Source organism: Anoplolepis gracilipes, chromosome 13, assembly GCF_047496725.1.
Source record: "Anoplolepis gracilipes chromosome 13, ASM4749672v1, whole genome shotgun sequence".
Taxonomy (NCBI): Eukaryota; Metazoa; Arthropoda; class Insecta; order Hymenoptera; family Formicidae; genus Anoplolepis; species Anoplolepis gracilipes.
Genome location: NC_132982.1, coordinates 5631297 through 5659280, shown reverse-complemented (window position 1 = coordinate 5659280; position 27984 = coordinate 5631297). Strand labels below are relative to the sequence as shown.

The 27984-nt window shown below is 32.4% G+C and overlaps 1 protein-coding gene across 8 annotated transcripts in view; it reads left to right on the top strand.

The window, feature by feature from the left end:
• The window catches only part of Nachralpha4 (nicotinic acetylcholine receptor alpha4), a 161878-nt gene that overhangs the window by 117958 nt on the left and 15936 nt on the right, over positions 1-27984 (top strand). For all 8 annotated transcript variants that reach the window (XR_012047875.1, XM_072904304.1, XM_072904303.1 and 5 more), the window contains 3 exons: positions 2431-2546; positions 3939-4107; positions 13801-13937. Coding sequence is in view for 7 of the 8 variants with exons in the window: in XM_072904304.1 (XP_072760405.1) it covers positions 2431-2546; positions 3939-4107; positions 13801-13937 (422 nt within the window). In the remaining variant the exon portion in view is untranslated. The remainder of the gene's footprint in view (positions 1-2430; positions 2547-3938; positions 4108-13800; positions 13938-27984) is intronic.

The window sequence follows — 27984 nt, the reverse complement described above, 5'->3', positions numbered from 1 at the left end:
AGAAAAAAGATTACGCGACGTGCTTCGACTTGCAACGTAGATTTTTTTTTTTTTTTTTTTTTTAAATTCCGTCTTCGTCTGAAAACGTTCCCACGAGAGATTAATGTAGCAGCCTGTCTACACCTCAAAGGATCTTTAGCAAAGTTCGCCAAGATCAGATGGATGCGGTATCCCGTACACGCCACCTTTAATTAATTCCATTCACAGCATCTTCGCGCGAACCTAATTGAAATGTTATACCTAATTAAAATGTAACAGGTGTGAAGTGCTGGCAAAGTTTCTTGAAAATAGTTAAATTATTGTTTCGAAAATTTATGGATCTTTGGTAACATTTAATTGCGTTAAAGTCTCGGAAAAAGAAACTTGACTTTGTACAACAGATGAAATAAATTTTTTTTTTTTTTTTTTTTTTTTTTTTTTTTTTTTTTTTTTTTTTTTTTTTTTTTTTTTTTTTTTTTTTTTTTGAGAAACGTGGTTGATTTTTGATCAAGTAGCACGCGAAATCTACACCATCTAACGTATGATATCTTGCTTCCACAACTATTGAATTTAATCTCGGGATCCAAACTTCTTCTCAGAAGGAACAATTATTAGATTCAAGTGAGAAAAGTGGGTCGTAGTAAATTACATTACTCGAGCTTTTGTAGCTGTGCAATTTCGCAGATCGATAAAAGACAGGAGAGGAAAAATAAATGGGTTCGCTGCTAGTTTCTATTACGTTTTCCAATCATCATTATTAACTACATATAACAATTTTATTTTTAAAGATAAATGACTCCCTAAAATATTTTTTTTAGCGATCTACACACGCATACATATTCTCTGTTAAAATAGTTGTACGTGATTTATAATAGAATAACACGAAAGATTTATCGTCACAAGAGCCGAGCGGCTCGTCAGAATTTTCGAGGCAATTTAGGACGATAGCGTTCTTCGGATTCGCGACCACCGTTGCATCGAAATTGTTTGCCGGCTTTAATCTCGCTCCGCAGCAGTGACAAAGTATCGTCCGCAAAGTGCACCGTTACTCGAATCACACCGGGGATGCGTCTGTCGGACGTATTTCACGGTAATACCACTGCAGCGAGCGATCGCCCAATGGTTAGACACTTACGTTACATTAAAGCCGTCGCTGGCTTTAATCTTGCTGCAAGTCGCTCGAATAGCTTCGCACAGAGAAGACAATGTGGGAACTAACGGCGTACCGGAATTATTTCCTGTGAGGCAAACTACTTCCGCATCGGGCATTAAGTTTGACATGATAGTAATATACGATATAAATTTTATATAACTACAAGCTATAGGTATAGATCTATAAAAGTTAAAAGATAATACGAACACAGAAATACATGTGTTATACATCACATTTTCTGTAAAAAAAAAAAAAAAAAAAAAAAAAAAAACCTATTATGAATGAAAAAAATTCGATTATATAAGTTCCGCGAAATTAAAACGGCCGACGGCAATTTTCTAACTCGGAAGTAGAAAAAAAAAACGAAATCTTGTATGAAAAGATAGTGTCGCAAATTCGTGATATCTTGAAAAACAGAATACAATTGTCACTGTTACAAAATGAAAGAGGGGGAGGGGGGAGGGAGGGAGGGAGAGAAGGGGAGGACGGAGAGATTGTCAAAGTTACGAGAGCCAATTTCTCTTCTGGGTCGAGAGAGGAATTTCATCGACCCATTTTCCGAACTAGCTCGGCACATACAAAACTCTCGGCAGTCTCTACAGCTATCAACGAATTTTAAGAAACATTCACACCGACGAGAAGTTGCGGACACACCTCGTTAGCGTTAGGCGCATATAGCTGCTGTTAGCCCCGGATTCACGAGTGAATCGAGTGCTCTAGTCTGATTTCTTTCTTTGACTGTGCGTGTTCTTTTTACTCTGCAACGTGGTGCACACATATACATAGATATCGATTTATATATGTATTTGAAGGCGATATATATATATATATATATATGTATACATATGTATTTTGCTGATCTAGTTGCTGCTCTAGAGTGTCCTGTTGTTGCGGACCACCACAGTCGACGCTCCGTTTTTTGATATTCCTTGACAGTTTTAGATCTCTTGTGCTCCTTCTGCGCTTCTGCGAACACCAAGTGCATCTCAAGACATGCACTGAAAGTTCATTTCTAAATTATTATTGTTCGTAATTAAGCAGTTAATCGCGAGCGTGCAGTTGTAGATTACCGGTGTCGCTATGACCAATAATATTTGTTCAATTTCTTTTTCAAGATTTGAGAGATTTTTTCGAGAAATTATTTTTTATTTAAATCGTTTTTATATCGCATAAGTGCTCCGCGACTGCACGCTCGTACGTCAGAGATAAATTACGTGGGCATGGCGTTCGAACGTTATAATGACGTCGAGCTTTCCACACACGCGAGCTTAATGCCAGCCGCTTTTTCTGTCACGTAGGTCGATCTAAGACACATGGACGAAAAATCTGGGAGCAACGTGGTGGACGTGGGGGTTGACTTGTCCGAATTCTACATGTCGGTAGAATGGGATATTCTAGAAGTGCCTGCAGTGCGGTAAGTGTGTCATTTTTACGTATTGCTTTATTCAAATTTTCAAATACGCAGAATATGTCGGTAAAATAGACAAAATTGTATTTGCAATTCTAGTATTATATAATAAATAATAACTCCTTTCTACTCTTTTTCTTTTTTTTTTTTAACTTGGATAACTATATCCGATCTCTCTGCGTTTATATGCGATATTTCTTTCATAGAGATATACAAATTTAAAAAAAAAATTTCTTTTATACATAAGTTGAACGCGCACGCGTAATTTATAATTTACACACATTATATCACATTGCGAAAATTAGAATATTTAAAATAATGTGAAATTTACCATAACTTTTTCTATTTTATTCGAATAAAAATCTCGATTTAATCTTCGGGATTCTCAAGCATCGGAAGATATCAGAATCTTAAAGCTAGGAAAGAGGCTCTTCTCTCTCTCTTCTTATGAAACACTCCTTCGCATTCAATATGCTCGTCTGGTATAAGCGAGTGGGCTGCTTCCGGGCACGTTTCGATCCCCGATATTCAGCGTACCGTGATGCAGACGGGAACCGGGTTCAGCTTCCGGAAGCTGCCGTAGCGGCAGAGTGGATGTTTTCGCAGTAGCTTGAAGCGACTTGCTACTAGAGATGTTCATGATATTTCGAAATATCGATACTTTACCGTATTTGAATACCGTTCGGTATCGATATTGTATCTTTGATATTACCCGCGTATATATATCGATACTCTCGATTCAATTTAAACGTTCCTATTTGTGTCATGCTCTCGAGAACGGAATCTTTGCGAGAAATTCTGATCGATCGACTATATCTAATCGCAATATTGACATTTCGCCACTCGAGAGCGAGGAATATTATTAATGGCATATTTCCGATCGAATATTATGTAAAAGGTGACAAAAATTTGAATCAATCTTCAAGGAATCGTTTGATTCTCGCCTTTTATATATCTTTCTTTAATTTCGTGAAAACTTTGTTCGAAAAATAAAAATATTTTAAATTTATTCACGAGACAAGACGTTACCGATTCCGGTCTGAGACTATCGTAAAAAGGGCAGGGGGGGGGGGGATGGTGAGGAAAAAAGAAGGGCGAGGAAGCGGCAGAGAAGTCGAGCCGAGTTACCGACTTATAGGGATCTCTTCTCGCCGAAGTTATACGACCCCGCGAAACTTTCCTCATAAGTCTCGCTCACACAGCCGACCTCACTTACTTAAAACGTACTTATTGTTGGGTACAAACACTTCGCCGCCCAATGGCGGAAATTTTACGTTCTGCGGGCAATTTTTTCTATTTTTCTTTTTACTTTATATCGCCATAATTCCCCCCCCCCCCCACTTTTTTTTGCACTCGCTCGATTTAGCGATTAACCGCGATTCTTTTCTTTTCTTTTAGGAACGAAAAGTTTTACACCTGCTGCGACGAGCCCTACTTGGACATCACGTTTAACATCACGATGAGAAGAAAGACCCTCTTTTACACGGTGAACATTATTATTCCCTGTATGGGAATATCGTTCCTCACAGTTCTTACGTTTTATCTGCCTAGCGACAGCGGTGAAAAGGTGAGTGCGTTAAATATTAACATTTACCCTCATACTTTTATGAATAACTGATATTTTCTACTTGGATCTATACTATATTAGTCTTATACGATTAATTCAACGAATGCATAATTTTTTCATGAACAGCTCACACAGCTGTCCTTTCCCATTTCATATTTTCTCCAGTATTTCTTAAAATATTTTTATTAAAATTATCGTGATAAAAATTTTTAAAAATTATTTTTTATAACTTTTAATTTTAATTTAATTCCAAATATAAATGTTTCCGAGAATGGCAACAGAATGGCCAAAGATTTAAGTCAATTACTTCCTATTTTTGTATCTAATATGTTCAGAAATATATGACGCACAAATAAAAATACATCTTAGAGAAAGGAAGAAAGAGAGCTACGATTAATCCTTTTATTCTCGGAAGCGACCACGAGGCGGACGTGCGTGAAATATTCGGCGAATTAGTTCTCTTCCGCGTGTCTGTCGGCCTCGTTATTTTCTCTTATCTGTAGGCGAGAGCTAGTAGGTGGTTGGTTACTTTTGGCTCGACGGCGCCGGCGATTTTTCATTTCCACCCCGGCTTCTCCTCGAGGTCGACTTTCCGTTACCGCGACTCCCACAGTTCTCGTTCGCCTAAGGATAGATCCTTTTCCACGCTGTCAATATGTAACACGCAACACCGAGAAGATAAATGTCTTCCATATTGCATGGTATTGAATATTCGAATATATTTAATATATTTTTTAAATATTTATATAGATATATTTATAGATTATTTTTTGTACACATGTCTTTTTTGACGTTACTTGCATATTGTATATATTTTTAAATATTTTTTTTAGATTTTTTTATCAACGGATATTATGAAATATTTCTATGGATTTTCTTTGAGAATATTTTCTTTGGATATTTCCTTATTTCTTCAGATATCCGCGTAGATGTACGCATAGACTCTTACGCATTTTCTCCCTTCGGATGATATTTTTTTAGAAGTCTTTATCCTACCAAAGAACGACGCTCGCAGCTGACGTTCTTCCCGAAGCAGTCTTCTTCGCGCAGAGTTATCGACGTAGCGTGGCATAAAAGCTCTCTCCACGTGCTTTTTTCCCGTTAACGTCCCCGGCACGTCGCGACATGCCACAAAGGTTACTCGTTACGATGCGCACTAGCATTGTAAATATTTTTTTCTTTCCTATTCCCCGTTCCCGTTAGTCGTCTTCTTTGTTTCTTTGTTGGACCAAGCTCGCACTCGAGTCATTTCTCTCTCTCTCTCTCTCTTTTTTTATTTTTCTCTCTTTTTCTCTTTTTCTATCCTTCTCGCTGAAAGAGCATGGCTATTAGTCGTGCTTGCGAACAGTTGAAGAACTATCGACCGCGCGTGCAATTAGCATTCGTCATTATAAAGAAACGAGTTGGCAGTCGATTGCGTCCCGAAGTACCGCGGGAAAAAGATAATAGGAATGTTTGCGCACACGACACAGCGTATTTGCCGCCTCTCATTAATCTCTTCAACGTTTCCCGCTGGCTGAGAGAAAATATCAATTTGTCGAAAGTGTATTCGCTAAATTATCTGTCGTAGAAACGTTAATTTTTCCGAAAATTTCTACGTAAGTCAAATTTTCACAAGCGACTTATGAATTATAAATAGAATAATCGGAGGAATCTTGCACGTATAACACGTGTCATATATTTCAAATCCTATGGCTTTCCAATGTTTATTTATTGAATAAATCGTTTTACTCTCTGATCGTATGAAGAATATTTACATATATGCGGATATTTATTTTATACAAAATATTCAGTTGCAGCATCCGTTTATATTGCGTCAATTTCGATTGTCCTGTGGGCTCGAAATGGAGAAAAATACAACCTCTTTATTCGATATATATTTGGCACTTTTCTGAAAAGCCGTGCTTGTGATTCGACAGGAAAGCACAGACTCAATCATTCATTCTATCTTTAACGGTTTATTGATCTTGTTTTCGAGAAGCAACCTGAGAGAAGGAAACACGAATCCATTATACATATATATCCCCGCATCCATCGTTTTCAAAGAAAAATATAAGCACGTCATACACTTGGCGCGTGCAAATACTCACATATATTTACGATAAAATTTGTAAGAAATATTGCGTAACATGTACGACTTACTGCGCTGTGTTTTATCATTTAGTCAAATCTTTCGTACTATGCTGAAAAGATGAGATTTCGGGCGAATTTAGATCATGTAATTTTAGGAGGCACGCTATAACATTCGAAAACTTTGTCCATGCATTCTTGTTTCTAAACTTTGTCAAGCGTGCAATTTTTGGCGATATCTTTGAAGATGCGCACTTTGGAGAGACGTGCTACGAATACGAGCGTCCAACGAGAAAGTGGCACGAAGAATTTTGCGAGCGACTTTTCACGAAAGCGTCTCTCGTTTGAATGGCTGTCGAGTCGAGAGCTGCTATCGCCATTCGCGTTTTGGAATACGGATATTCCGTCACGGTTCATACCGGAAAAATGCAAGAAAGTTATACAGACCGTGTCAAGAGAGTCGCGAATATCAGGGAAATATACTAGACACTCTGTTAAAAAATGCAGTACTTGTTTATATGTCATGATATATCTTCATAAAAAATTTACAAATTAAAACATTTTTCCCTGTTTAAGAGCATAAATAGATAACATAACTTTTTTTATTTAACTTTAATAAATAAATTTAACGATTTGAATCATTAAAGTACAGTACTTTGCTAGAAATTGATTTTGAACATTAATAATATGTTATTCGGAAATAAAATTTAAAAATTATTAAAACTGTGACAAGTAATTATGAGTGTTTCACATATTATTATTGATGAAAATATTTATTTCAAATTAATGATATATAATTATTTGTAAATGTGTTTGTTATTCCTTATGTGTCATGTAACAAACCATATGTATGTGAGAATTTCTTGCAATATTATTTAATATAAAGACGACTCATATATAATATTGTGAGAGATCCTCACGATGGTTTACACATGTGCCTTGATAACACCGCAAACCTAAGCTCAAAGTTGTAAGCCAGCTTTACTCTTGGACGTTTTCTTGTGAGTTTGCAAGCGTCATGTTGTCCTTAATAATAGTTTGTTCTTCTTGCTAGACAACATTGAAATATTCGCGGCGAGAACAACTGACGTACTTTTTATTGTTAGTTAAAGTCTCGCAGCCAGTAAAAGATAAAAAGAATGCATCATTTTATAAAATTTCTAAAGAAGTATAAATGTGATTTGAAGCGCGAAAAACGCCGAACGTTCTGCATATCGTATATAAAAACAAAAGAATTTTATGAAATAATAATGTAGCAGCTTTTGAAAAGCAGTAGAGAAGAAGAAAAATAAACTTTGCGAAATATTTTTCGAAAACAAAAAAAATATAAAGCTACAAGCGCGCGTCTATCGCAGCTTCTAGGCACGTCAATCAAGCAGAGAGAATCGATAAGCAATATCGCGGTTCGGTGATTGACCCGCAGCGACTGCGTCTACCGAAATTGCACATACCGCGTGCATTCCCCGCATTACCTTTTATAACGTATCTCATAATTCTATGCATCGGACCGTTCCGTTCTTTAATTCTACTTTTTACCATCATTATTTATTAAAGATTTATGTGGGTCACGAGCACTTTGACTTTTTGCGAAATTCATAAGAAAAGATCAAGCTTTTTATTTTAGCCCAATGATAAATATAATAAATTTATATTTTGATTTTAAAGAGAATATAAAAAAATTTTAAATTTTATGTCCTGACGAAATAATTGAATCGATGTTATGAAGAGACTAATTTACAAAATTAAAATAGAATTAGCTGAATTAAAACAATATACAGATAAATTATATTGATAATTATATAAAAATGTTTCGTAGTTTATATTTAATTTATTGTATTGAGTATGATATTCGAAAACTGATATATATGTAAAAGATATCTCTATTACTCATTTTTGTTCATTTTGCCTATGATGACTATAAATGGTGATTCGCTAATGATTTCGGTCACCGCAATCGATGTAAATGTAAAGTTATGAAGAAATCGATTTCCGCCCGAATTGACGCGCGCAATTTAGGGTGTTCCATAAAGATGTTACTCAAAGGTTATTATTATTTGACTGATGCGATGCGAGAAAAAGGTATAACGCGTGGAGAAAATTGATGACGGATATCACAGGATATTAATACATCATATAGGCAGAGGGTGAGAGATGAAGCGGCTTTGCGGACAATATAATCATATTTGCCTTATGCTATTCTATCGTGTTCTCTCACACAAGGATAATTCAAGGTAATTTGACAGTTTGCGCATATGAGTAAGCCAATTTCATTGCGGTCTGAGAACATTGAGCCATGTTAATTAAGTAATACCAAGCGTCTTCAAGAAAATCGACCGCTTTTATCAGCTGAAAATAAATTGGCTTTTCTCCCTTGAATTATGAGAAAAATTACGTGGTACATATTTTTTTTAAATTAAATTTTCATCACTAATTTCTGCTTACACAAATTGGCTTATAAAGTAGAATCTATATAATAGATCGGTTATTCAATTAATTACTTTAGATAATGGACTTGCTCATTTTAAAAAGAGCTTTAATCAAAAATTATTGCAAATTGATTTTCCTGTTAATTGGTTAAGTAATGTTTTTTTTTTATACATACGCATGGTGTGTATACAAAAATTCGAATAAGTAATACAAATGATAAAATAAAACGATATACCGTTATATTATATAATCTCATATGATTATTTTTATATCAATCTCTGTTATATTATATAATTTCTCTCTTTTTTTCTCTAATATTTTCTTTGTTTTTTTTTTTCTAAAACGATTTGATTAAAAAAATCAAATATTTGTCAAAAAAAAAAGTCATTTCTATTAAAAGATATTCGAAATTGTGGCGGAAACAATCATATTTGGTTACAATACGGTTATTTGGCTAAATACTGATTTAGTTATTCTCTTCATCGATCGCGACAATTTGCACTCAATGACAACAGCTTTGTCGAAAGCTCGCCAGATCCGAGAGTGCGGCATTACCGAATTGGGAAGTTAAATGTCTTTTGACATCTCGCCGTTGGGACCTCCGATTTTCGAAGTATCTACATCTTGGTCTCGGCAGAATTCCTAATTGCCGTTCGATCGGTTAAACTAATTGCCGTAATTAAATGAATCGAGCTTTGCGAATATTCACAGATGTTCGGGTGACGTGTGTTTAACAATCGCTGAATGTCTGCTTTCGCGAGATTTGCATGTAAAATTCAGATTTTCTCAATATATATTTGACTCTTGATTTTTATATTGTAAATATTTCCTAACACGGAAAATCATAATCTTCTAATATTAACAATATGATAATTAAAATAATTACTTTCAATTAAGCGGAAAATGCGGATGAATTCGAAATATTACACATAGCGTCCATTAAATGTAATTATATATTCATTACTGAAAATATGCAAACGTACAATGAATAATAATAACAATAATGATAATAATAATAATTATTATTATTATCATTATTATTATAATATCTTAATTCCTTGTATTTGTAAAACTGTTACAATAATTGCCGTCCGAGTTCGATGAAATTAAAACATTTTTATGCGGCGTTTTATCATCCGTTTTACGGGAATTCGTTTAAAAAATTTCATTTCACATACCAAAATGAGTAATATCAGATTTTCTTGAACGTCTATAATGCCGATATCGTGGACCGTACGTAAACGTGGAGTTTCCGACACTTCCGCTACAGTAGACACATGCGTGTATACTGTAGGTACTGTAGGTACAACCAGGCGTACACGACAACGTATCATGTTAATGCAAGTACGTCAACGTACTTGCATACGCGGCTCTTGCTTAACGGCGGATTTACTACGGCGAGCAGACTATACCGTGACAAGACACCACCAGCTTCTGAATATTGGTTCACATCATCACTGTTGATGATATACGGTCCTATAAACAATTCAATAGCTCATAGAATATCTGAATTATCCCTTTATCGAACCGCACTAGAATGCCCTCTAAACGCAGATTTTCGTGAGAAATTCGTGATTTGATGATTTTATTTCTATACAATTTAGAATTTGATAGTCCAAGACCTCACGAACGAATATAATTAAATTGATGAATATAATAGTAGTATAATAAAAATCAAAAGCGATATGTAAAAACAGATACAAAAAAAAAAAAAAAATAGATCAAATGAGGTATTTTATGAAACGGAGAATTATTCTAGGAAAACATGTTATATTCTCTCGCGATACACACGATTAATTATCGTATCGTATATAAAATCGATTCAGAAACGTTTGTTCAAACATTTAGTAGAAACAAGAGCAAGGTACGCGTGCAGTTGCCAGATGAAGAGTGGTCGACAATAATTAAAGGCGCGGTCGGATGGAAAGAGTAACCGGGGTGGACTATCGATCCGAATGCATCGATGAAAGCCGGCGGAGCTGACGACACGGCAGCAACCCGATAGACGCTATCGCACTCCCAGTGGTCGATCCTTTAAATTAATCGCTATGAGACGCTATTGCAAATGGTGAAACCGCAGTAAAAATGAAGCGTTCGCTCGCGTTACGTTCAATTCGCAATAAGAGCTCGACTCGATTCTCGATAAGAGCCATTGTCGATGATCGTGTGTTATACATTCATGATCGTTAGAAAAAATGTAAACTAGTTTTTATTATTCAACGAACGTGACGAACTTCCATGTAATCGGCGAAAAATACGCAAAAAATAAAACTATCCGTTTTATATTCAAGTTATAGGAAGATTACCGTTTAAACACTTAATTATATATCAATTTATTACATAATTTTATTGACTAAAAATATTATCTAGATATTTATTTTCAAAAATAAAGAAATAAATCTTTTTATCATATAAAAATTGTCAAATGGCAAAAAAAATGTATATATATTAAAATAAATTATACATAACATATAATAAATATAATAGTTAATTACACACACAAGCATCATAAAATAAATACCGTTTAAAACTTTGTTACGAATTAGAACTTAATAAAATAGATACTTTAAATTTGAATTGAAATAAATACATCAATATGCAATACATAGCGAAAATAGCAATAGTAAAATTGAAAATCACTTAATATGATATATACATCAATAATGAAATATTCTACATTAGTAAAATTTTCGAACGAGAGGCATAAACACTATCTGGCTGACTGACGTGATGCAACGTCAATAGACGGTTTTATATAACGATTTGCCGTGCTGTAAATTAATCCTGAAATGCCGCAAAGCGTTATTGAAAAGCCACACCACTGTTACATTCAATTAAAAAAGAAAACTGAGATCAATAATTACGTGTTTATATGTCCATAAATACTTTCCAGCGGAGACTGTTTATTGGAAATTATTTCGCTGAAGCTTATACACCACAATTCTGCAACAGATATTATTGACAGATAAACGATCTCCGACTTTGTGAAAGTTTACAGTTTACAGAAACGAATCAAAGAACTTACGTGATATCAAATCAATTTCGTTCTGCCGTTTTTGTCTTTACAAAGCATGTCAATGTTATATAGAAAGTTTTAATTAAATTCGTCACTAAATCTAGTGCAAATATTTGTATCTTGATTTGAGTTATTAATAAACAAATTTATTTTTTTAATTTAATATACATGAAAATATATTGTTGGAAAGAAAAAAATTGATCATATTTTGATCAATTGATCAAATCAATTAATCAAAAATATAGTTAAACTATTTTTTTCATTTGCCACTTTTTATCGTTTCAAATCTCCCGTAGATTTCGTTCAACCGAATTTCATCGTTCTATCTCGAAAAAAAATTATATGACCACGATGTTGGTAAAATTCATGTAAAATTTTTCTTTTTACCTTTCCATTCGAAAAAGAGTGTAATAGTCGTAATCAATTTTTTTTAGAATACAAATTTAAATTCAAATACTGTTAGATAATTTTGCCCTAAATTGTTATATAAATTTATTTTAATAAAATTAGTATAATAAATACAGAATAAATAGACAATAAAGAGAAAGATTAGAAATTTTAGAAATATTTATGTAATTTTAAAACATTTGACAGTTGATATAGTATGTAAATTTGTAATAATATATATCACAAAATCACGAATATTTCATATTATCTATAAAATATATGTAATATTAATCTGTATAATATTGTTATATTATATAAACATTTATTACTTTTGAAAAAATTATTAGAAAATTTTTCTTTTTAATATTTTATTTTATTTAAAAGTTTATTTTACGTCGGAAAAATTACTACAGTTACGAAAGTACATGTTTGACTTTTCAACTTATATTTCGACCCATAATATGCTTAACATAAAAGAATATAATAAAACTTTTGGACACAGGGGGATCGTTTCACGGAAGAAGACTTTAAGTAATCATTAACCTGGTTAACTTCCGCTTCCACAACATGCACAATGAATTCCTCACGAAAAATTTTTAATGTATATTGTATATGAATATATTTTGTGCAGTAACAAAGAGAAATTTTAACAAAAATAAAAAAAGAAAGCAAAGAGAAAATTATCCATCTCCTTCATTTTTTCTTTTTATTTCTTCGTTCGAATATTTATTATTTTCATTTTATACATATAATTATTACACATATTCTTTAAAAAAAATATGTATTACATAGACCAAGTATATAGATATATAAATAGATTTTAACCATGACAAATGCAATCACATTAATTTAATATATACAAATTACAATAATGTTGATGTATTCATTTATTATTAAAAAACATTGCTAGATGAATTAGTCATATTAAATATTAAAATATAAAATTATGTCATTTCGTTTTCCTTATCGTCTCGTACTTGTTTTATTATCCATATGAGATAAGAGTTCTAAACGTGTCTCACACGAACTTGATGTTCTTCGTTTACAAGTTTTATTAGAACGAATGGATCACGGATACATATAAATTCTGTCAACGAACAACTTTTATCTCACGGGGCCAGCCCCGTTTATCCTTCCGACTCTTGCTTCGTACATTCTTTACGCGAATCATAAATACGAATTTTCTGCTTGACTATTCGCAACCTTTTACCTGGCTTTTTCAAATAGGCCTAGAATTTGTCGCCTGTCAAGGGACATATTCTGAAGGAAAAATAACATGTGTCTTTGGACTACCTGCTACTTTGCTTTCTTATTTTCTTCTTTTAAGATAACATGGTCGAGATAATAAAATATATTTTTTCTATATATATATAATAACATGATACGAACTAAACAAAAAATTATTAATTAAATTATTGATTATGCCATATGTTTAATATCCGAGAAAAAATGAATATAAAAATCAACATATGACCATGTATTATTATAAAATTTACATAAGTCCATTTGTTATCGGATACATATATATATATTTTTTTTTTCATTTTTATTGTAGATTGAGGATATGTTAATTACTAAATTGATAATTAAAAAATAAATGCAAGATAATATTATATAAAAAACTTTTTGATCTATAACACACATAAATTCTACGCAAATTTATAAAAGTTGTAAAAGTTCTTAAAGATTCATTATATTATGAGGGAGAATTGTGAATGAAAGATGCAAATAATTGAAGATTTTGCAACCTTTTTTCCTCTATTGTTAATATAATAAATAATTCGCAATTCCAGGTAACACTCTCCATTTCGATTCTCATCAGTCTCCACGTGTTCTTCCTGTTGGTCGTTGAGATCATTCCGCCGACATCTTTGGTTGTGCCGTTGCTTGGAAAGTACCTGATATTTGCCATGATACTCGTCTCGATAAGGTAAGTCTAACACGATTCACGACAATGAAAAAGACGAAGAGCTTTAGCAGAAAATTAGCTTCGTACAACACGCTCGCGAAATTATCATCTAGCACAGTTAAAGCAAGAAAATGCATTCGTGATTGTGACTAACTAAACGCAATAAAGAAACAATTCGATCGTAGAGAAAATAGTTTCCGTTGTCCCATTTCGCTTGCATTTTCTTATCGTGTTATTACACCATCAACATTATCGATTAACGCTTCAGCGGCGATTTATCAGTTTGTACGACAGCAACGCTTTCGTAGCAATTAATATAGCCCCCGTGAGGAAAGTCGTAAAGAGACGAAACGACGACACTCGCGTTTACCAGCAAAAAACGGAAAAATGTCGATGAGGGTTGAAATCGCGCTTTCTCGTGTCCGCTTTTTCGAGATGGACGCTAATTCTCGTAACAACTCGTAGAAGCATCGTTCGCAGCTCTCCACAATGCGTTCCATTTCTCCACATCGTGAAACATTTAACGCTAAACCGTACACTTCTCAGATCTTCATCTATGATACAGAGTGTCGTTTACATTCGATCTCTAACGGTACGAATACAGAATTGTTTAACAGCGAAGATTCAAAATCTATGAAATTTTAAATTAAATAATTCTTTTAAATTTTGACGTACTTAGTTTAGGAGTAAAAAAAAATAAGTTGTATAAAAATATAATATACATGTTTTGCTTCGAAATTGTAACAAACATATGTAAAAGAAACAATTGTACTTTGCAAAAAAGGCTTTAAAAAATTGATGTGTTACATCATTTAATCTTTGCATAAAATCTTTGCAGATTTTTTTTATCCGAGCGTATACTGCGATAATTTTTAATAAAGCATTATTGAATCTGTGTTTATTTAGATAAATTATTAACTTCTCTTAATATGATTTTTCCATTTTATTATTTTTTTTTTTTTTCCTTTTTTTTTTTACTCGTCCACATATACGACGCATCTGTGCGTGTTCAATGGGCGTATCCCGAGATCTCAAGTTACTCAGAAATAGGCGCGATGAGACAAGTAATAATATTAACCCTCGATTTACTTTTCGATCCTGTGAAACATATCTCAAACACATACATTTCTGATGACAGAGACGCGTTTCTCATTAATGTATCATCAAGGAATATTGGCGAAAATGATACTTTTCTGATGAGTAATATGATTGTAAAAAGAGAAATGTTGAGGTGAAAATGTAAAAGATGTTTCAGATTTTTATTTTTAATATTCTCTTTTTTTTTCTTTAAAAAGATTTTTTTTTTTTTTTTGATAACTTTAAATTAAAAAATAAAGAATAAAAAAAGAAATATTTATAAAAATATATATAATGCCACGTTTGGAGTTATGTAATTCAACAATGTTTTAGTTAATAAACTATGCTAAATTTTAATTCATAGAGACAACCTGGATCATACCATATTATTAACTTTGAGAAGAATGAAATTAAATAAATTACATTTATCTCATGTGAAAAATAAATGAATTACATTATAGTGTTAGGTGATATTTGTAGCCGAATAAAATTCTCGTTAGCGAGTTTACTCATTTGTGTACGCTTTCATTTTGACAAGGGGTATATCCTCATTTTCGCTGACGACACTTTGTGCCACAATCTGCTGCTAATAATCTGGCTCAGTACTCTCTTAATTAATCTAAACTTTAATCCGACCTTTTTTCCTGAAAAAGAAAAAGTATTTTATAAAGAAAAAAATTTTACTGTGCTAAAAGAGTTTAGAAAATTAAATTATCAGACAAACTGTATTTTAAAGGATAACAAATGACGCGATAAATTTTCAATTTGTCGAAAAGAATAATCCTTTAAAAATATTTATATAAAAGAAAATGTAGAAATATAACGTTAATTATATGCAATCAATTTCAACAGTTGCCAATCAACAAATCCGATTATAATCGAGATATGATTCTATGTTTATAGTTTTGTGATTTTAATTAGATGTTAAATAATGCACGATAGCATATGCATAACTCTATTCGAGAAACATTAATCGAATTAATATTATGTACATTAATATATTAATGTTTGATAAAATTCAGGCAGGGAAATTCGATTGGAATTAAATTTATAAAAATGAATATTATGTTTGCTTCTCTATTTATTTACATTAACATTGATTTGCGTGTTATATTGATAATAATAATTGTCGACCACAACGAGATAATTAATTAATACCAAGTATGAGTTGACTGAACAATACATATTCTGTATGAACAACCTATGTTTATCAATAATGATGAATGTGTTATACTATCTCTTTTTTTCTATCTATTTTTCCCTCTACCTTTGTTATACGAGAAGCATTCCTGTACAAATATATTTTTTGTATCTATTTATTTTCTATTAATAGCATTAGATATCATTTAAAATATTATTAAATATTATATATTACTCAATATTTTGTAAATATTGTAATGTAATTTAATGCAATAGGACAGATGTTCTCTCCTTTGATCATTTACAAATTTGTTATTTAACGTATAAATAATATAATTAACAAAATATTACATTATAATTTATTTAAAATTCATATTTGAAAGCAAAATATTAATTATATGCATAGGAATATTAAAAATGTAAATATTAATAAAATATTTTCACATACATAATTTATTTTAATATTATTAATAATATTATTTGATATATTATTAAATCACGGAACATTTTATGAATTTTCTTAAATTCTTTATTATTTAATTAATTTTCTTCTTACGAGATAGTTTATTATTGTAACTTTAAGGCTGTGCATACATGTGCAATAATAATTCTTTATATTAAGATTATAATAATTAATAATAATTGATAAAATTTAAAGATGTATATTTTTAACGAGATCATTTTCTATCGTACATTTCTATTACATAACACGATTTTCTCGTATGTTCCCTCATTTCCTGCTGATTTAACCAGAAACTGGTGTCCGAAATTCGTCGGATGATGAAGATCCGACATCGCGATACTGTGCAGACAAACAGAAGCTTTTTGTTTTTGGATCTAGGTTATCGCAGAAACGAAACACGCGCTATCTCATTACTGTCTCGTACGAATGTTTAAGTGAATTGACTTATCATAAAGAGAATTGTTTGTTAATCTCGCAGTATACATAAAAAATATTAATCTGAATTAATATATTCTAATTATCTACAACATGTAATAAATTTTCAAGTAACGAAGATGGACTTATATTTTTAACTAAAACATTATAATTATATGTATATATTATATATTATATATGAATAACCACGCCCGATAAACAAAGAATTTTAGCGTTTGGGACAAAAAAAACTCAAATTGATGTTACGAAAAAATAAATTTAATAGTTTTGAATTAACAAAATTATCTACTTAAATAAAACGGAGATCTAAAAACTTTTCTAATTGTTCTGAGATATGTATGGAACATGCCAAATTAATTCGGTCAAATTTTATTATTCTCTTGAAATTCTGCATTTAAGCCAGGAAGATCCTGTGCTTGTATGTGTATAATTAAGCAAAGCGTATACATGACTCTGAATGCAACATTCTTGCTTATAAAGTCAGAATGTCTATAATCACCATAATCGCCTGCAGACTAAGCAAGCATGAAATTAATCTTCGAACTTGTCGCAGGTTAATAAGTCGAGTTGATGTTTGTCTTCGACAGTGATGATGAGCCGCTGCCAATGATATCAACGATAATTAAATTCATGGATTTATTAATCCGATTTCGTACAATCGGAAAGGAGTCAATCGGATCAACGTTTACTGTTTGTAACTTTATTTTCACGAAAACGCACGGAAACGTGTTTATGAAAATGATTTGAGTCTTTACATATTTTTCATTTTTTAATAAACACATTATGTAATTTTTATATTAAAATTTTTTCTCTAGAGAATTTCTCTATAGAATTTTAGATGAGAGATTTAACATACAAAATATCTAAAATATATTTTAATCTTTAACTCTTCTGCAAATTTTATTTTACATATAAGCGATATACTTTTCTGGTTCTTTCTTTTAGTTTTTTAGAGAATTTGATTTTGTTTAATTTATTATTGATCCATTCAATTTCTTAAAACACTTTGGCTACTATGAATTACCATTTACAAAAAAAAATTATAATTTATCGAGAATAAAATACGTGTACACATTGAATTCATTGTTACATAATTAACTAGATAAAAAAATTAAAAGTTTCCAATAAAAGTAGAATGAGTTAATCTTATTTTTTTTTATACTACAATACTTTCATTATTTCCTTAATACTTGGCATATATATATACATATACATATATCGGTCAATCGGTCGTCGACATTTTGGCGCATCAATTTCAAGAGTGTGTGTGTATTCACACCCTTTTGAAAGTGCTTGGAGCAGCTAGCGTGCGCGCGCATGAAGCCCTTTTCAAAGGGACCTCGTTTCAATATTAATGACGGCATTTGCCGGCTTCGTACCGGCGACATTTAACTAACGAGCCGGTCTATCTACCTCGCCATTTTTACGTGCCACCACGGCGTGATATGTTCTCGGCTCTGCTTTTCCGAACCAGCCAAGCCAAAGAGACAGGATTAAAGAGCAAAATGATGAAAAACGGACTATATGGCGATAAGTCAGAGAGTGCGACACATTTCCATTTTTTTTTTTTTTTTTCCTTTATACATTAAAGAATTCTACAATCATTATACGCTTCCATTAGATTCATATATGCTTTTAAAATAACAATATAGAAATATGAGACTAATATTCAATTTGAAAAGTTATAATATTACATTAATTTATCGTAAAATATATTAAATCGATCGAATTAATTACAAATAAAGTTAAAATATTTAAAAAACCTAGGAAAATTAGAAAAACTCAACTCAAAATTACGCTGTTAACGCTTAAGAAGTTTTTAAAACATTATATACCGCTCGTCCGAAATTTCATCAAATTTCCGTGCGCTGAAAATTATCTGGAAATTTTCGCGTTGTTGTCTGCCAAGGCATTCGTGTGAACAGGAAAGAACAATTTCGGAAAAGACGGGAAATCACGGAACGGCGGTAATGGCAGATCTAGTGGTCGCTTGTGCGAGGACCACGGTTTCGAGAAAAGCGGCAAAGCGCGACATTCGCTTTATGGGGCGGAAATAAAAGGCGGTAGTGGCAACGACGATCGCTAAAATCGTCCTGGACCTGGTCCAAACCCGAGTGGGCCCCAGCCATCCCTATATCTTGACCTAGGATTTTAGAACTGACAGAAAGTTGTCGTAAATCAAAGTATAACGATTTCGTTGCTTTGCTGCCCGCTCACTCGTTGTTAACAAGTTTGTCGTCGAGATTTTTATTCGTAGAGTGAAAAAAAAAAATATGACGGACGTCGACAAGCGCTGTAGATTAATCGACGCAAGCAGCTTTCCTTCCCACGCAGTTACATAACACGCTTTAGAAAAGATCCCCATGTAAATCGTAGGCTTACGAGACGGTGACAAATATATTCAAAATTCCTTTGTAAAATTTTATTTATATCGCTGCGGTTTTTACCAAAATTTCATTGAGAATTTCTGAATATTTACGACTCAAAAGAAACTTTACGAAACTATCCGTCTTTCGTCCATTTTTTATAAAGATATGCCGATCTCATAAATCCGGCATTCCTCACTGATCCTCCTAAACCAGAATTGGTGCGAGAGCCAATCGAGCAGAAGAAGAGGAAAAGAAAGCAAAAGAAGAAGAAGAAGAAGAAGAAGAAGAAGAAAAAGAAGTACGCTCAAGCGAAGAACAGAACCAAGACTTCGCTATTGTCTGCGACGATTGTGCCTCATATAAAGGACGCCCGCAATATCAGCACTTCCGAGAAAAACTCGTTTCGCTAGTCGTAAAGCGTGAAGTTTTGATGGAAGGGTAGAAAGAACTATCGCGAGTCTTCTACGAATCTGACATGGCTCTGTGGATACGCATATCTGCAAGTCGTGGCGATACATTCGTCATCGCAAAGTTAAGCCCCCTTCTAGCCGGAATTATCGGAAGCAGTTGCAGAAAATACCTCTGTCATAAATTCAACACGTCCGGAATCTATCTCCGGAATGAAATTTTTGCGGAAATATGGAATATCGATTGATACGTCACGAGTTTGAACTCTTCGCGTTGTAACATTGACATTAGCGGACGATCGTGTTTGATGATTCTTCAAAGGAAGAAATTCGTATCAAGTATCAGAAATTTTTTTTGTCTCCCGGCATTGTCACAAAAATTTAAAGCTACAATAGCGATCCGCGATAAGTGCGCGATATGTTCTCCAAGCCGGAAATCGATGCCGCTCCGTTTCGCTTGGAAACAGTGCGCAAGATGTTCCCGATTTAATGCAAGATCCGCTCTAAATATGGTTGCTTATTCCGGACAGCTAAATTGGAAATTCCAGCCGGTAGTCGCGCAAGGCGGAGGTAGCGCTAAGAGATTTCCGTTCGCCGACCGCGAACCTCGGCTGCTCCTGCGGGAGCAGAATCCAATTTAAGCGTGGCACGATTCCCGAATGGAGATACCGGTTCACTTAAGTGCGCTGATCGCGTCACGCATCCGCGCCCTAAATCGGGAAGGGGATGTGCTTGATGCAACTTGCTCAGTAGAAAGTTAACATTATTGTTATATCCTTCTTTACGCTTGTTTTATATACAGTATAATTAACAATTCATATAGTATATATCACTTTGTTTTACTATACTTAATAGCATAATAATTAGAATAATAAATTAGCTATGTTGCAATAATGACTTTGTCAGTACAAAGTGATACACTGTACGAATTTGTGAATTACTTTGTATTTTGTAAATACTAGAAATTAATTTTACTGTTATTATTCAATTTTCACATTTATGTGTCCCCCAAAATACAATATTAGAATAATAACTTATGGTTGCAATAATACATGTATGTACTTAAGTTAGCATAGTAAAACAAAGTGACATACTGAATAAATTTGTAAATTATATCATTTTGAATTAATTTCAATGTTATATTTCGATTTTCACATTTCTACAAAGTAATATAATTTACAACTTTATTTAGTGTATCATTTTGTTCTACTATAATAAATACATACATTGAGCAAACAATATATAGTTGACCATTGGAAAAGCATAGTTTTTCTTAAATTATCATAAATTGTGTCAAGGAGATGAAATCAGGAAGAAGAGATAGGGTGTCCAAATTTTATGGTCTATTTTTTTCGCAGGGAGAGAATAACTATGCAAAATTTGGTCTAGATTGGTCAAAGGATTAGGGAATTTATAAGGAACATACATACATACAGACATTCTATTTTATATATATATATATATATATATATATATATATATATATAATGATATTCGCGCTACTTCAAATCTCGAAAAGAAAACGAAAGAAAGAAAGAAAGAGTGAAACATCATACATTTATTCATAATTATAACATTAATGAAAAAAGTAACATCCATCAAATAAGAGATAAGTTTCAAGATGACTGCATATAAATATCATTCTATGACAAGAAAGATTATTCCTCAGGGGCTCACAAGTGAGTACGAGCGTAGCGAATTCGAGGTATACCCGAGCTACTTCTTACACTGGGAATTTTCTAATCAGATCGCCCAAGTCTTTTAGAGATATAAATAAAAAGGAGAATTTTTAAACACCGTTGGACTGTATTCATTAAAATAATTATTATTCAAGTGATCATACAAATGAGCTAGGTTAAAATTATGTCTCTCCATTCACGTACAAATTCTTTTTCTTGTGACTTTATTACACATCTAAATGTTTATCTAGCTTTCTTTGTGAGTAAAAATCTTAAAATGAGAATGTTTAATTATGATTGCAAATGCAGATTAAAGACTTAGATTAAAAACCGGGCTTCTGATAGATACTGTAATAAGCGTACAATGTAATTTAGGAACAAAAAAGAAAGAAAGATTACCGGAGAAGAATTCCAGACATAAACATTAATTCTATCTGCTTCTATATAATGTTAATTTCATTATAAGATTAATCGAGAAGGTTTTTAATTGACATCCGACCGCATTTCTCATAATTTTCTAAAAACGAAAGGTAATCTTATCGTTAAATAACTTGGCGAATAAGGAATTTCTCGCGTGTGCGGTTATCCGTCTTCGTGTCTTATCCCATGGAGCCATTTTTCGCGCACAGAAATGATATACGGGAGGATTTCTCGCAGAGGCGCCGAATAATAATCGAGTTTAATTTGCTCGGAAAATGGAGGAAAGAGGAAATTTGTAAAAAAAAAAAAAAAGATGAGAACAGTGTGCTGAAGCCGCGTCACGGTCGAAAAATAACTGTGATCCCGTATTGAGGCCATAATTATACCCGATCGGGCTTTAAAACACGTAAAATTGAGCTTTACAATCTTATCGGAATGTCAAGCACGCGCGCGAAAACTTTTCCACATCCCGCGTTTCATTATGCATCTCGCCGTTATTTCTTATAACCGAATTGGCAGACGACATTACTTTTCGCGCTCACTCGAGCGAGCATTGCCTTTCGGAAGTTATTCGCGTCAATCGACAAAGAGGATTTCACGAGCGCGAATTGTCATATTTTCTAGAGTCGTACAGACAAAGTGGAGACTGAAATTGACATAATGGCTCAAGTCGCGCTATATACGAGATGTCAGAAAATTGTTGGAAAATGGACTTATAACGTTGTTCCCCTGAAATTTAGATAGAAGTTCTTTCTTCTACAGAATTTTTCGAACATTCTTTCCAGGCCTATATTTTTCGGACAGAATGTTATGTATATGTAACATTCTGTGTAATGTAATATTCGGGTGCAATCTGGAAAATGTATTTTTTATAATGCAAAAAAATTGGTTATGAAAAAGGCGCAGAAAACTTGATGCTAATACCACCGGATATATTACGTTAATGTCAAGATAATACCAGAGCCACGAAAGATTGGCATAAATCCCTGGTGACACGTAACGATGCTAGAAGCGTCCTACTTGCTCTCTCGAATATCCATCAAAATCCCGTGCACCACAGATCTTAATGCATGCGAGTTGCATCAGCGTGTCGAATTCGAAGGCTCTGCATCCTTTGCATACAAAAGTAAATGCGTTACGAAGGGTATCGGAACCAATGATAAAAACGCTTTAAATGGAAAATGGCAGTTCTGTCGATATCGAAATATTCTTATATTAAAAATAAGAATTAAAAATGTTTGTCAATTAATAAAACTTTATTTTGATCATTTTAAATGACCTTTTACTTGAAGATGTGAAATACTTAATATTAAAAAAATTACGAAAACTAATGTTGAAAATAAGAAAACCTAAAAAGCTATCGGTGAATGATCGAATTTGTATTTTAAAAATAATTTTACAAGAGAATTGTATTGTAATTTAAAATGTAAAAGTGTTGAATTACAAGTTTCAATTATCGTAAATAACAGATATTTATATCTTTAATTTCTTTAAAGTTTAAAAGAATAATTTAGTATAATCTAGAGGTGGATCGTTCTTTAAACATCTTTATTTTAAAACATTTTATGTCCTTAAAAAAATTTGCTTATGCAAGTGGATGAAAAATACCGAGATAGTGGAAAAAATTAAACTGAACTCTCTCTGAACATCACTTTTGTTTCTTCGTTCTCGTCTGGCATAGAGAAATTACTAGCACGAGCTACTTTCGATTTAAATTGCTACCCAACCGAGTGAACAGTTTTAGTGCGGAAAAGTTGAAAAATAGAAACAAGCGATGGGAAAATATTTTTTTTTCTACATGTAACGGATTTATGGTTCAAAGCACTTTTTATTCACGTGCCATTTTTTGGGAATTATTACATATCTATAGAACTAATGTCCTATTTCAATTCATGCTCACTGTTCCAAATAAGGCAGGATATTTGCCGATTTCACGGATCGAAGAGAAAATGAAGAGAAGATATATTGCATTTAGGATTATATTTTAATGAAAAGATAATGCTTTGGACATTAATTTATATAGCATGTATATATATATTTTACATATATGTATAATATTTATGTTATATAATTTAAATAATCTAAAAAACAATATACTGATTTTTCACAATGTAATCTAGCTAATATTTTATTGTAAAAGTATAAAAGTAATTTTTTTATTAATAATCATTAAAATGACATTCAAGTATACTAATCTGTATTTAATCAGATTAATATATAATCTGTATTTTGATTGATTACATAACTAATCTGTATTTAAATCGATATTTAACAATAATTTCATTATCGTTCAATTATCCCATTGTTTTATTTAATCATAGAAGCTCATTACGCCTCATACGTATAATAGTGAGTGAATTCTTGACTCTATGGATTTTGCTTTTTGGGGAAACTTTCTGGCAATTCGTCTCGCTATCGAGTAAGTTCTTTGGATTCTCTCGGAGCGAATGATAGTACCGAAAATCCGTGCAGAGTATAGGTATATATGGGTGGTTACAAATCCTTACGTGCACCCCGCTATCGAGGTTTATCTCGGATTGCGGTTGACTGGTACTACCCCTTCGCGTCCCATCGTGGCGCGCAAGAGGACACGGCAATCCTTTTCGCGATAAGCGAAACTCGTAAGGGATGATCCCACCCTGCCACGCCTGGAGAAGTGTCACTGTGTTAGTGTGTGAGATACGAGTTTTCCGAAACGCTCGGCTGCGCGTTGTACACACGATATATTATTACTTCCGCAATATACGTGCTCGCCACCGAAACGATAAAAATATGAAATAATTTAATATTCGAATTGAATCGTTTATTGTGAAAGTTGTACAAGTGTCAACTTTTTTACGCGAGCGCATGTTAAAAAATTTTTATTTTATTTATTTTACGCCAAATTTGAAAATACGTAGTGGTTGAGAATATTCACATTGTATTTTGTTTCTGATGTGTTTTATGTAATGATAAATTTAAGTGTAAAAAAAAAATGATTGCTGAAAAGAGATTAAAATATCCAAATGGAGAGCGATATAAAAAAATTCTGTTTTTTTAAATTATATAAGAAACGAAATAAGTTTTTGTTGCATTTATTCATTGGATACTTATGATGTATGACTGTACTTAATATAGTAGAAATCAACGTTGCAACTGTATAAATAAAGGTTAAGAGAATGTCTCGCCCCGAGTTGCAGAAGCCCTTTGAGTCGCTGAACCATTGAATTTTCTCCTGCTTCTTAATACGGGAGTCGACGAAAATTATGTGAGTGCTTTGTCGCAAAGGAACTGAAGAAGCATTTTATTACTTAAGAAAGTTCGCTTGAAATAAATGGTTATCATCGCCTTCCTTTCTTAGATACATACAACATTTCTGTAGGTCTCCGGAATATAAAACTAACTGATATTTTATATATATATATAGTAATATAAATTCACAAATATGATAAATATTTCTTGAGACAATATCAAACGATTTACTAACGCTATAAATAAATAATTTAAATATTTGTTAACATGTAAACATTCTATAAATAATAAATAAATATTATTTTATATGTAAAATTTATATAAAACATTCCATAAATTTTATTTGACATATAACATATTAAACATATTAAAGCAATTTGAAATAAAAACGAGGATTTATTCTGAATGCCAAAGTTGAAATGGTCATTAAAAATAAAAATTTATTGATTTTGATGAAAAATTTATTGATTATTGACAACTTTACTAGTTACAACTACAACTTGAGCTACTCTATAGTTCAATAATATTAAAAATATATGTATATGTAGTATATATATATATATATATATATATATATATATATATAATTCTACTATAAAATTATAATAAATATCACTATTGATTAAAACATATAAAAAGTATATCGAAAAAAAGATATATCTATTATTTTTTAACGTATCTTATAACACATTATCATGCAAGAATAATTAATTATAATACTAAAAATAATCAAAGTACATATACGAGCTATCTAAGCTGGCTCAACAGGATCTCGCTAATTCATCATGTTAAGACATTCGCGCAAATATTAATATCGTGGAGACTCACCTTAGGGTCGTCGACTCGCGTGAGTTATCACTTGTCTCTCCTTACGCGGGGCTTTTCTACTCGTCCAAGTGGGCAATAATGACATTAGTCTGGCAAACTAACTGAATTCTGTCGCCTCACGGTCTTCTCTTCTACTTGATTTATCTTACTAAAATAGCATTAACACTTATGTAGAAGAGCTAGATTCATCTTCTCTCAACGGAACTCATTTTGAATGCAATATAACGTTAATTTCAATCCAGCAAACGCACATTAAGTGGACAAGAAAAAATGTTATTAATTTTTTAATAGCTGAAATGAAGAGAAAGAAAAACATGATTTGTAAAATTACAATTAATACTTTTAATTGTTATAAATAAAAGTGATCTTTATAGATTTAGAATAATGAAAAAAAATTATCTCGAAAGGATTAACACAACTACATTTTAACTTGACGATTTCATTCGCGGGGTAATTTGCAAAATATTGCTTGCGAAATGCTATGCTAAAGCGTTGATAAAACTTCCTAATTGATGGCAATGTGATACGTGCTTGCGCTCTTTATAGACGTGTGTGAGATGCAAATGGATGTTCGTAAATGGAAGCTCCGAGATAAAATCGCGTAACTCGTTGGAGTTTACAGCCATGATGGAAAATGCATCCGCCCATGCGATACACCAGCATCAGCGTTGCATTCTTGTTCGCGCGATTAGGACAGATCGTCTCTTGAAAAATCGATATATGATCTCGTTACTTTAACGCGAGTCGACTTGAAAGCCCTTAAAGACACTCTGAATATAAAAAGAGCAAAATTTTGTTTTCACTAACGCGCGTGATAACGAGCACTAAAATATGCACGAAAATTTATGATTATGAGGATATTAACGTCACTGTAAACTTTATGCGCGATTAAATAGTGAGATTTATCGACAAAATTTATTTTGCGTAATGAATTTGTTAAACAGCTCGCCCACTTTAGCGAGAACGGACCATCAACTCTCATAAATGCATATTTGATGAGTTTTTTTTTTACATATAGGATTCAGAGCTCTTCCTGTGGGATTCTTTTGTAAAGTATTCCCTCGTTTCATACATAAGTACTATATATAGTCGTTATTTTATGAAACTTTCAACGTGGTAAAATCATGTTATATATAGTATGTTAAGAGAGAGAAGGAAGATGAACTTTGTAATACATCTTGTGTAATGAATCTTATGTTTATAGTATCATTTATTTTATATTGTGATACATTGTTTAATTTATTAATAGATGCAAAATATATAACTTTTTCCATACTACAAAACTCAGTGAGTAGAATCTAATGATATTAAAGTTTTAAAATAGCAGATTAGATTGTATGACAAATATAAGATAATGAGGGCAAAATAAAATTCGCGGAATTATTTTATCATGTATTTTTTTACGATTTTAAATTTATTTATATCATAACGCGAATATTCTTCACAATTTAAGCTAAATTGTTATTCAACTTATTCAAATATCCTGTTTTATTAATTGTTTCGACTAATTTAATCACTATGGTGAATTGGAATCGAATACACTATTTAAATCCAGACTTTCTCTCTCTCTCTCTCTCTCTCTCTCTCTTTCTCGTATTTCATTCTATTCTTTAATACCTGATTCGCTCCAGTTCGCCGCTTTTGAATCTTGCATCTCTGTGTTCGTCGAGTACCTTTTCCGAGTGGACAGTGATGTCGTTACTCTTGCTAAGTAAATTTCATCGCCTTGAGTGCCGCTCTCTTCGACTTGTCACGCTTGTAAACGGCAACGATGTTCTAGCTCGTGTCAGCCTCTCTATTAAAAGTTTCGTTCGTGCGACAGCGTCTTTATGTCAAAATACGACGGAAAAGCGAAGAGGCGCAAATGTCGATTCACTTTCAAGCAAGGATCTTAAAAGCGACACTCGCTGACAAAAACGTTCAAGCATAAAAAGAGTCTATGTCGTCATATCTCTCTTAAAAGAAAACAAAAAGACGAAATTGTGTATTCAAGCTCAAAATTTTGTATACATATATATA